Raw genomic sequence first — 12,387 nt, 5'->3', positions numbered from 1 at the left:
ATACGCTAAATGCCCCCCTTCGAGCTATGCGAGTCGCTTCTGGGCAAGCAACGCCTCATAGAATGCTGCAAATTAATCTATCTTAGTTTCGCAATCGATTTTACATCGTCAGCTCAACTCAATGCAAGAGTCAAACACCTGTGAACTGCGTCCGTTTGACCTTCAACTCAGCCTTAATGTCAAACTTTCGACTCGAGCAATAGCAACACAAAAATCATATTGTGTAGCTTATGCCGAGTATGACAGTAATATAACAACTCTATCATTGGATAGGTATCTTGGAACGTATTAAAGTTAATCAGTTAACTGCCATAAAATTGGCTTTACGCGACAGCATCGTCATGTAGCATTGGTTAGCTTATAATTAGCTTATAGTTGCACTGAACAAACAGTATATCTTAATTGTGGTTAATAAGGTAACTGTTACTGAAAACTGACCTTTATGCTATATAGTATCTTCATATATAATCATATAATTGGATAGCTAAATCGAGAACGATTGCATTACACTAAATACCAGCCCTGCTTAATCATCATTTAAGTTAATTAGGATTAAAGGCCTTAGTTTGAACTACAAGTTCGTCAAACTTGTATATATTTGAAGAGCTTTGGACGAATAGAATGCATCCCCCCCCCCCCCCCCCCCAAAAAAAAAAAAAAAAAGGGTAAACCATGAAAAGCTATGCAAAACCGAGCTATCAACCGCCTAATTCGACTCAACCATGGTCAAAGCACTGCCAATCTTTTCTTTCAAGGACCATATGACGAAGTATTTTTAAACTTTTCACAGCCGGAGCTCGGCTTCTGTGCCCGAGGAGGCGGGATTGAAGACTGGCCGCTGCGACTGCTTTTCGATGGAGGGGAAAAGCCAGGCGCCCGTATGCTGTGCGCTTTCAGTGCACGTTAAAGAATTCCAGGTGATCCAAATTTCCGAAGCCTTTTTATACGGGGTCTCTCATAGCCTGAGTCACTTTGCGACTTTAAAACCCCTAAGCAAACGAAACCTAAATTTCATGCAAAACCAGTCAACGTAGAACAATCGCGGCAAACGTTGAGCCAACGGTGGCGTCCTGCACCTACACTGATCCTGCTAAGCCATGATAATGTCATCTTAATTTTCCAGCATCGGCGCTTGACCCGCGTGCAAGTTACAGGTTTGTGAGAAAAGATGGCGTCAAATCGTCCCGTTTTGCTTAGGCCTAAGAGGAATGCTACGCCCCGTCCGCACTGTCGATTGTCGCCCGTCAGCGACTTTTGTTTCTTTGTTTTCTTTTATTCGAGAAGTTTGCCGCAAGGCATAGCTTTAGATTGGTTTCCGCCATTGCCAAATACCTGGCCTGCCCCGCCGGGGTAGTGCAGTGGTAAGACGCCCGACTACTGTGCCGGAGTTCCCGGATTTGAACCCGACCACGGCGGCTGGGTTTCAATGGAGGCGAAACGAAGTGGCGTCCGTGTGCTGTGCGATGTCAGCCAGCGCACGTTAAAGATCCCCAAGGTGGTCGAAATTACTCAGTAGCCCTCCACTACGGCTCCCCTTTCTCTCTTTCCACTTTCACTCCCACCTTCCTCCCTTCCCTTACGGCGCGGTTCAGGTGTCCATAGAGCAAGTGTGACAGATACTGCGCCTTTCCCTTTCTGTGAACCAATTCTTCTTCTTCTTCTTCTTCTTCTTCTTCTTCTTCTTCTTCTTCTTCTTCTTCTTCTTCTTATTATTATTATTATTATTATTATTATTATTATTATTATTATTATTATTATTATTATTATTATTATTATTATTATTATTATTATTATTACCTGGCCTCTCAGAAGGTCCGAGGCATATTTCGAGTGGTTTTTTTCCGCCAACAGAGTTGTGCGCGAATAGTTCTCTACACGACGCACAGGTCAATTGTATTACATTTTGCAATTTGCATTACATTTGCATTACATTGCGATGCTGCCCAAGTCACTGTGGGCAAACAATTGATTATTATTTGTTTTTGGTTTTTTGCTGACCGAAGCGTTTAGCACAAAGAGTTCTATAACTTTGAACATTCGTTTGTTACAGTGTGAGACACAAAATTTAGATCCTAGATGTCTTCTCTTTTTTTGTGTGCGAATTTTTGTGCGAGTGCCTCAAATATTTCAACTGAAAGACTTCCGGCCTTCGTAGTGGATATATATTCTGTTTGTTTCATTGTGTAATCAGCAACAGAATTGGTACACAGTGATCTGGTACAATAAAAAAAATCTTCAAATTTATGGGCGAAACAATGCTTACGCATATCACAATAGCCTATTTTCTCGCCGTCACAGAATAGCTAAATAAATGCTGAACTACGCTCCACACTCATGGAAATGAAAGAGTATTCATTAGGGGCCGCATTTCGTATGGTTTGTTGCTCGTTCTTCCCCACTACCCTCTCTTTTTTCTACCCCTTTCCTATTGGCCATCGTTGCATTTTCTGCGAGATGCGGCAATGTGAAAGGCTCCCTGTGCAAGGCTCCCTAGCTTTCAATCCTGACGTTGAAGGCATTATTTGACGGAGAAAGATGACCAATTGAAATAGGAGGCTGTTTACGAAACACGGCCCTGAGTTTCAATCCTGCGGGTGGACATCTCAAGGTCATTGTTGCGAACCCCCCCCCCCCCCCCCATCCCTCCGCATCCCCCCGAAAAAGGACGTTGCGCAAGATTTTTTTATTTCGGGTGAGCGTACAAGGAAGAAGTAATCTGACAAACAACCGAGTTAAATTCAGTTATTCTACCTGCAGTTCAATCAACCGTAAGAAAGCCTGAAGTCTCTGTTGACATCGTCCATATCCTGCACTTCTTCGGCGTTAAAAGAGTGCACCTTGGCCACTGGCCTGTCCTCATATTCGGTGATGTTCTCAAATAGTATATTAAGTTGTAAAGTCAACGATTTTCGAATATTGTTTTTGCACTGCCACGTTTCTTACATATTTTCAGTATTTTTTTTTCTCTCCAAACCCGATACAGCGAATTGATCTTCTCTCGTCGTGAGGGGAAAGTTATAAAAAGTACCGAAAGAATAATGGTATCGACATGTAAAACGGCACCTTTAACGCAGCAGGGCATTCAGATATCTGCTGCTCAACAACGTCAAACAAATTCAAAACACGTGCATATTCAAATAGTGTCCATATGTGCCCCTATGTGCCCATATGGGCCCATATGTAAATAGTGCCCATACAAGTGTGCCGTCAGCCTGACAACGTATGGGCACACTTAGCGCCCTCGTTGAAGTTCGTATGTTTCGCGCACGCCCAGAGTTTTTCAATTATAAAGCTTGCGAAACTTACCTGGAAGCCTAGGCGTCAAAACGCCGACACGCCTCCTGGTTTACTATATGTATTGCCTCACATCATCGCTCGAACATGCTAATTAACGAGCCACTTGCGGACGCCACTGAGCCAAAATTCTTCACCGTTACAAATTAATGTGGGATGCCAACACCTGTTGGTTCCTGAAGAGGTACTACCGACGGCAAACGGAGTTTTGCAACCGGCATGATTTAGGAGCTCGTAACCGCAGGTCATCTGAACAAAATGAAATACTTTCCGTAGCGCCAAACGCGAGCTACAGCTTCAGTCCTCGACAATCGGTGCCGCCCACCGCAATGATATCGACAAAGGAACCCGCCAGCGAGGGCGTGGATACGTGTTGCAGGTCGCAAGCTTGGGGAGCTTGCCTAAATGGCCCGTGCCGCCTGCTCTGGACTCCCCACCAAGAAGGACTCGATTTCGTTAAAAGGCGTTTCCCGCGCGGTCCACTGCTTGCCACGGCATCGAGAACACCTGCAAACCGCGGCGGAGCTCGAGGAGCAGTAAAACAAATGTAAGAAGAAAAAAAAAAGAAGTAGAGAAAGTATGGGGGCCTGGCTACCGGCCCAAGGACTGCCTGGCTTGAGTTCTTTCTCTAGAGGCGAGAGGCTGAAAGTGCTTCGAGCGGAAGCCATATTTTCTCGTCCGCCTCGGCACGTGCTGTACCGGTGGCGTTGGCACGGCCGTCTTGCATCGCTGATCTATTTGGAACGAAGGTGGCTCCGACACATGCGTGCGTGTCTGTAATTCTTTGCGCCGGCTGGCGCCACTCACGGAGGCACCCTGAACTCGGAGAGGAGGCCGTTCGCCACACTCTCGGCAGGTCGACAGCGCCCAGCTTAATTCGGTGGATTTCACGCTTCTCGGCTCGTAACGAAGAAAGAACGGGCGTGGCGCGACGACGCCTGGTGGCCGTTTGCAGCCAGGAGTTTGCGAGAAAAAAAACAAAAAACAAAAAGTGAATGGAAAGAAAACACTGGGGAAGGGAGTGCAGGCTGTTGTGGGCTACGCAGTAAGCCAGCTGGCCAGGTGTGCGGAGAAAAATGCAATAAATGAAACTTCTTGGTTTGATTTTCCCAGACCCATAGAAGGAAAGAGAGGGTAAGGGACTCTCGATTTGGGGTCGGTATTCTGCGCTCTTTCGCCAGGCACCACTTCATGGCCGCAACGAAGATTGAAAACGACTGTTCCTCTCTCCGAAGGACCCCTTTTTTAAACGTCAAGCCGGCTTCACCTTATCTCTGGAAGTCCCTCTAAATGATGAATAGCAATAATTTCAATTCGCATGTTTTATGATGCAGAATAAGCTAACATTGTATCTGTTACAACACGGCATACGTCTTCAAAGCAGTACCGTGCATGTGCGACTATTTATATCTGCTTTGATGAGTCTCCAGTGACGATACTGCTGGAGCAAAGAGAAATGTGGAAAAGCCAACTTAATGAATTATGATAGCGAACTGTACGTTAAGAGATGAAAAATAATCCAGGGTCAGAAGCTTAGTATAAGGGAGTAATTATTCATAGACATCCACCCAAACACAGCCATACGGCTACAAAGGAAAGCTATACAACTTGCTCAGAAACTTCTTACTTAAATAAAAATTCGTGCTGGTCCGGGGATCGAACACGGGGCCACCGCCTCTCCAGGGCAGTCGCTTGTAGCCGTATTAAAAATCTGCTCCACTTTGGGGGTCCCCCTAAATATTCTACCAACACCATTAGCACTTCGAGTTATTGATCAATTCGCTCTCGCCCTAGCATCCACACTGCGCTAATTGCCCTGGGTATCTCAGTGGGTAGAGAGACTGCCCCGGAAAGGCGGTGGTCCCGGGCTCAATCCCCGACCAGGACGAATTTTTCTTAAACTGCAAAGTTTCTGGTTATTGAGCAGCGCACCAGAAAGACAGAGGGGAAGAAGGGACAAGCGCTGAACTTACAACTGAATTTTATTTAAGAGCGTATCGGAATAAATTTGGTACAACAACACAAACAATACACAGCGATGCAGTAGATACAGACACCACATTTCTTTCTTTTTATTTTTCAGGCTTTGTTTTGTAATGCCTTAAACAAGTCCTGCTCGCACACGATTGAAGAGAGCCTCAAGACACATGCAGCTCGTCTCAGCGCCGTAGGCTACTGCAGTGGTTTGTTGGGGTCGGTTGCCGAAAACGCTATAAAAAAAAAAGGCGGAAGCTCGGGTAATGGGTTGCATTGAGCAAAGGACAGCAATAAAAACTGAGAAACAAAAGATTGCCCTGAATATTCTACCAGTGATCAGTTTATTATACGCGATTCAACAGCCAAACATTTTCTGATTTCTGCATGATGCGGCTTGCTCCACTGCTATATACGGGAAGGGACAATGGATATAGCAGCCAAGCTTTTGAAGACTTTTGCAGCCCTACACTACAGTGCTTCAAGACGCTGCAGCCCTCGTTTCAATAGTAGTTTGCGTTCGAGAAAGTTCTAAATGGCTTCGACGTGCCCGGGAATGGACAGCACTGTCGTCTTACTACTAAACGCTCTATTCCAGAAAATCTTTTGCCCCCCCCCCCTCCCCCCCCCCCCCGCCAGAAAAAAAAGAAACTTTTTTTTTAATCGATATTTATCGCCTCAGGGCATCAGTAGGGTATCAGATGAACGGTGAATAAATGATTAAATGAATGGAAAAAGGTTGGCTGATTTTATGAAATCCAGAAGTGAGCGATGATGAGGTCCCTGCGTCCAAGTGACGTATGAGGCAGGATTGGTTGCTGAAAGACCAGCTATGCTCAGGTGCCGGATTCGTGTTGGTTTGAGTGCTGGGCAGTCCCACAGCAAGTGGTGTATGTCGGCCTCAACATCTTCGTTTTTACAGATCGGGCTCCCTTGGCGGGGACATAAGTGTTGGAAGTATGACCACGTCCTAGTGACAGCTGGTGTGAGGGCAACACCGACCCGGATCCTCCTAAGCGCAACCTCCTCTTCGCGGGTGAGACCGTGGGGAAGGGATATCGCACACGGAGGGATAAGTGCACGTGTGCGGCGCCGGAGGTGTTCCTTTCTTGACAAAAGGAGGGTAGCGTCGTCCACTTCAAAGAGCCGTGGGATTGATGCGTCTTGGTTCACGAGGCGGGTTGCTAAATCAGCTTGACTTTGGGAAGGCAGCAGGTCCCGTGGGACCCACTCAACGCGTAAAACAAGATTTCACGAGAGAGGTTGTATAGGCCGCCGAGCGATGACAACAACTGCACCTCCCCATGGGGCATCACAGCCATCTGAGTCACGTAACTGCACACGGCACCATTTACTTCCAAGAACTCCCTCCCCACAGACACGCGGTAGATCGCAACACTGTACCCGCGGAAGCATTCCACTGTGTATTGATCTCCACATATTTTCCGCGTACCGACGCGGCAGCGTGGCCTGCTCCATCTTATCGACGCCTCGACGACGTTGATTGAGCTAAGGATTAAGGCGACACCACGGCCTGCGCTGATGTTGTGTCAAAAGATGCTGCACCAGGTCGCGCTGCTTGTTATCACCAGTGGGGACATCCTATGATGACGCGGCAAGACGGTCGCGGGCCACTTGTCGTCCGGCGCTCAGTTCGCGAGACGTCTTCATCTCGGGATCGCCTCCATGACGAATGTCGCGCGACTACGAATTCAACGAGAGATTGTCCGCGCTGACAGGCGTGACGGAATGTACCGAATCGATCTCCCGCTGCCATCTCACTCTCCGGATCGCGTCGTCGCCTGGCGCCCATTCACCAAAGCCGGTTGCGTGCGCGAGAACGTGAAAGGAAAGTATTCACGCCACTTTGTATACGACGCGGCAATATCGTAATTCGGCGCGAGCTCGACTTCCTTTCCTTCTTGCTTTTTAAGGCGAAAGCCTTTAATGCCTCATACTGTAGTTAGCAGCCGTGTCGGCAAATGTGTCCGCGTTTCGGGTGCATGCTTATATGGGCATATGCCAATCATTACTTAATCGATGACGTACATTCGAATGATATCAGAACACGATTTAAGGCACTTCTATAACTGCGCGATAATTAAGGACTAATTAAGTAATAGTTAAGAAGTTGCCCATAGCAACACATGTATATGTGATGGCACTTCTAACTAGCACTTACCATGCACTTACTAGTTAAGACGACCTTAAGTAACACTAACCGAACTAAGCAGTTGCCCATAGCAACACATGTATATGGAATGGCCCTTTAAACTAGTACTAACCGTGCACTTACTAGTTAAGACAATCTTAACTAACACTAACCAAACATTAACTAGTACTCACAAACCCTTAATTAATTATCTAGCAGAATGTGAAACAGGAGGCACCCCCTTCACTCGAAGCATCATTCACCGCCACATTTGCAACAAATGCGTAGCAGAACGCGGCACTCAGGCTTTCGCCTTTCACCACTTTAGCCGCCATAGTGTCTCGTATTTTTTTCATATCCGCACATCAGCAGCGGAAATGTGCAAGTGGCATTTGCATCTCATATCGATCATGCTGACGCAGAGCTAGTGCGTACAGAAAACATGCATCATGTGTAGCTTCGCTTCGTCGCTGGGGCAGTCGGCGTCAACTTTTAAAACATCTCTATTTTTCATCCCAGGGGACCTGGATAATGCTGATATCTTCTACCTGCTCCACCAGAGGACGAATGCAACGAGGGACAGCTTCCAGTTCAAAGTTGTCGACGAAGGTGAGCACGGCATTTCCAAAGAATGTTTCAGTTTCGTCCTTCCCAGTGATATGCATTCAAACGGTTCAGCGTTGTGGTGATGACCGATCAGAGAGTTTGTCGATCGTTCCGTTCAAGGTGCTACTTGGTTCGTATACCTTTAGCAGAGGAAAAAGGGATCGTGCAGGTCCCGTACACGTACCTGCGGTACCCATACAGAAGTTATTCTACGCACGAGCTTTCACACCACACAGAAATAAGTTGTTTAACCCGCCGCGCTGGTGCAGTGATTAGGGCGCTCGACTTCTGTGCCCAAGGATGCGGGACCGAATCCCGGCCGCCGCGGCCGCTTTTCGGTGGAGGCGAAAAGCAGGGCGCCCGCGTGCTGTGCGATGTCAGTGCACGTTAAAGGACTCCAGATGGTCGAAATTTCTGGAGTCCTCCACTACGGCGTCTTCCATGGCCTGGGTCGCTTTGGAACGTCAAACATCATAAACCAAACTAAACCAACCTAAACCAAACTAAACCAAACCAGAAATCCGTTGTTGCTGTACAAAACACCGTTATTATTAACAAATAATAATAAAAAATACGTTAACATTGATTTGCAATGGTGGCAGGGTGACAGTTCCTGGCCCTACGGGGCTGGGACGGTAGGTCAACGCCATTTGCAGCGGGGGCGAGCCAGCCACCGAATTTTATCTGTTGTAGGCCGTCATTGCACCCGCTACTGTTTCGGTGGTGGACGACGGCTGTTGTTGCGGCGCGCGTCTTTCTCTCTCTCTTCTTTTTCCTTTCTTCTCTATTTTCTCTTCTGTCTGCACGAGGCAGCGGAGGTGGCTCAGCTACAGAGCCAGTAGCATGCCCGTGCATTTTCTTTTCCTTCTTCCTACAGCCACAACAACAACAACAGCGTACGCGGGGACAGGTGTGATGCGTCTGCCGCTTTTCTCCGCCCATTTCTCCGCGCGTGTTTTTGACAGATCCAGTTACGCTTTCGTAATGCGTTCGTAACTCGTGACTGTTTTTGACAGCGTACGTCGTGCGCGGTGTTGATTAGTAGTGAGTTTATCTTCATAAGCAATTAGCGACGTAAAGGAACGTGTTGCTGCTTGTGAGAGCCAAGGAAACTGTAAAGCTAAACAGGCATGGCTCCAGGTACTCGGAACTACATGACGTAGTAACACAGTTATGAAAGCCCCCCCCCCCCCCCCCCTTTCGTGGCTTTGGCTCCATTGCCACAGAAAGTCGAGTTGTAGGACCCGACATTCACGGGTAGGTGCAAATTCTGCGGGCAGTATAACGACTTATACCACATGGTGTGGGCCTGCCAGAAAAATACAAATCTAAAAGCAATAAAGCAGCCAACTAGGGAGGTCTGGGAAGCGGCCCTGTCCAGCTCGGACTTGGAGGCCCAGCGTGTCCTGGTCCAGAAAGCTCGGGCAGCGGCGGCGGCCAATGGCGTCCCGGAATAGGGTCTGTCACTCAGCTCCACAACGAAACGCACCTCCCTTCCCAAATCGTATCATCATAAATAAATGTTTTCTCCTCCTCCTGTTCCCCAGTACAGGAACCTAAATATTAACTGTTAATGGACGTTAAACTCTGAAGAGAAATCGTAGCTATTTTCTTATTAAGAAACAATGCTGATAATTACCCTCTCCAGGTTAACCTCTTATGACAAAGTTATTGCAATGAATTCGTTTTCACGTGACGCGACAATATCAGTATAATTATTTCCTATACCTCCTTAAAACCGATTCCTGGATCCGTAGTTTAAAGTTATATAACGGTAGTTATGTGAACTTCAAGTGTTTACTCCCTACTGGAGTTCGCAATGCAACCATGAATTTCAAGTGATAAGTATTTTTCTTTCGGGCAGTCTGTTCCGTTGGCAGATACGGCCTGCTAGGTTGTTTTAGATATTTGAGCGCATAATATCATATATACTAGTATATGAGCACTCACTCACTGGCTCGCCTCGCTGTTTACGCATCTCGCGCTTTCGGGCGTTCGTAGAGGCCTCGTTAATCTCTCGCTGGCGTCTGGATCCGAGTCCGAACTCCGCGAAGCTTCACGCGGCCCAGCCTGCCAGCACGCGCCACCGGCAGAGCGTGGCGACTCCCATTTTGGGTTCACTCGGTGAACAGTGCCCCTCCGCCACGGCCCGCCGAGCAACTCGAGCGACGGGCGGCCAGATGGGCGACCCCTGTCCGTAAGGAAGATCCTTCGCTATTCCCACGTCCCGTTAAAAGGCGACCGCTTTGATGCGCCGAGCACAGACCGCGACCGGGACCCGAGGTTTCGCGTTGTTGACTTTCGCTACAAGCGAACGCACGACCGAAGATTCAGCGCCAGAAAAGGCCGAAAAATCTTCCTTCTCTCTCTTATTTTTTTTTACGTCTTTTTACATATGCGGCCAAATGCGGCAGGTTAGAAAATCGGTTGTTTTCCTTATATAGCCGGGCTAGTGCATCGGGCTCGTATCTTCCGCGTACAGAAGGACCCGCAGCAGAGACGTGAGCTCTTCCTGTGTTATTGCTTTCCTTCTGTGTAGCCATTTTCGGCACCTCTCGCCAACTAACTGCTCTGTGGGAGATCATGAGCAGGCCTCAAAATGGTCAAAGTGTTCGACAGCATCTCTAGCAAGAAATATAGAAGAACCTATGCCAATTTATATATACGCGTCATGAGCTCTTTGTTTTTTTCATCCACTGCACTTCACCAGAACCTGCATTTCGATGTCGCATGTTGAAGCTTCCCCTGTCGTGTTTTAATCAGATGTTTTTTTGCGCCACACTATTACCACACAACTGGAACAGCAGCAGCCTAGTGCACCGACTATACAACGAAATCTTTACTCATGCGTATATATATATATATATATATATATATATATATATATATATATATATATATATATATATATATATATATATATATATAAAGGAAAGAAGCCGACAGTCGGCGAGGCCAAGGAAAGCATTGGGGATTGTACTTTGTCTTTTTTTTTTTAATTTTTACTTCCTAATCAAGTACGGAAAGATAAATAAACACAAAGTAGAAAGAAAAACAACGTGCCGATGGTGGGAACCGAACCCACGACCTCCGAATAACGCGTTCGGTGCTCTTCTAACTGAGCTACATCGGCCGCTGGCCCCCCTGCTGCTTTCTTGGGTATTAATCTTGTCTGTATACGAACCTTGAGAGTGTTCACCAGCGCCACCCTCAGTTGAGGGTGGCGCTGGTGAACACTCTCAAGGTTCGTTCCGCACCATCGGTACGTTGTTTTTCTTTCTACTTTGTGTTTATTTATCTTTCCGTACGTGATTATGAAGTCAAAATTAAAAAAAAAAAGACAAAGTACAATCCCCAATGCTTTCCTATACATCTATATATATATATATATATATATATATATATATATATATATATATATATATATATATATATATATATATATATATATATATATATATATATATATAAGAAAAAGTTGTTTATAAGCCACCATGGAGCTCACTGAGAGCTAAGAAGGATGCGAGGGCTGCCACACTACGTTGCCGTTAGCGACGTGTGAGCACCGTTCTCACTTGCATCCTTGGAGTCCAGCGTGAATCACATCAAAGTAAAACTGTCTGACCAGTTGTACAACCACTCTTGGCGGTGCCATCGTTTTCCCCTCAAAGGTCAGCGACTCGTAAACGAACTGAGTGGAATCCTGTCCTTGTGCCGACGTCTATGATGTGGTCAGAAGGTCGGCACCTTTTTTTTTCTGCACAGTTGAGTGACACGCAGCATGTGTTGGCAAGGAATCAAAACATAAAAATAACCAATCGGCCTTCCGCTGACCAGACGTCAAGCAATCACTGGCTGGTGATTGTTTTTTTTTTTTTGTTCTTGCCTTTCAAAGCTGACTTCGCTGAGTGAGGCTAGGCTGCCTCTACCGTTTGCTGTTGGTGCCACTGCGTTAGCGTCTCTTCAGCCCCGAGAGGCTCAGCAAACAGAACTCAGAGGAGACTAAAATTAACTGCTATGCCTTCGTAGTCGCTCTGCGCACTGGGACAGATAAACTAGACAAATGAACCAACAGCGTGGATCCATTCCAGCCTTAGCGTCTTGAAAGCGGGACGCGTAAGTAACACCCAGCGCTATCGTATACGACCATCGTGTACGTCCTCGTGAAACCGTCAGTGCGCTTAAATGCCAAACGCGAGCCCCACATTGGGAGGCCATAAACGGACGCGTTAAGCACACAGCTCCGGACTCCTATCACAAGTGTACGCTATAGCGAAGCTCTTCAAAGCCCCGCCACATTCTCGCCTCAAGATAGATACATGTATATGTACATAAAAACAAGAAAATATGTGCGAGAGTGA

General features: G+C 46.9%; 1 protein-coding gene across 1 annotated transcript in view; it reads left to right on the top strand.

The window, feature by feature from the left end:
• The window catches only part of LOC146191625 (FRAS1-related extracellular matrix protein 2-like), a 166,131-nt gene that overhangs the window by 84,092 nt on the left and 69,652 nt on the right, over nucleotides 1-12,387 (top strand). The window contains exon 2 of the mRNA XM_084600354.1: nucleotides 7,940-8,029. Coding sequence (XP_084456480.1) covers nucleotides 7,940-8,029 — 90 coding nt within the window. The remainder of the gene's footprint in view (nucleotides 1-7,939; nucleotides 8,030-12,387) is intronic.

The sequence above is a fragment of the Amblyomma maculatum genome, chromosome 4 (genome assembly GCF_055883805.1).
Source record: "Amblyomma maculatum isolate TAMU_Amacu chromosome 4, ASM5588380v1, whole genome shotgun sequence".
Taxonomy (NCBI): Eukaryota; Metazoa; Arthropoda; class Arachnida; order Ixodida; family Ixodidae; genus Amblyomma; species Amblyomma maculatum.
Note: the sequence above shows the minus strand (reverse complement) of the source record. Positions and strands in the feature narration are given on the sequence as shown.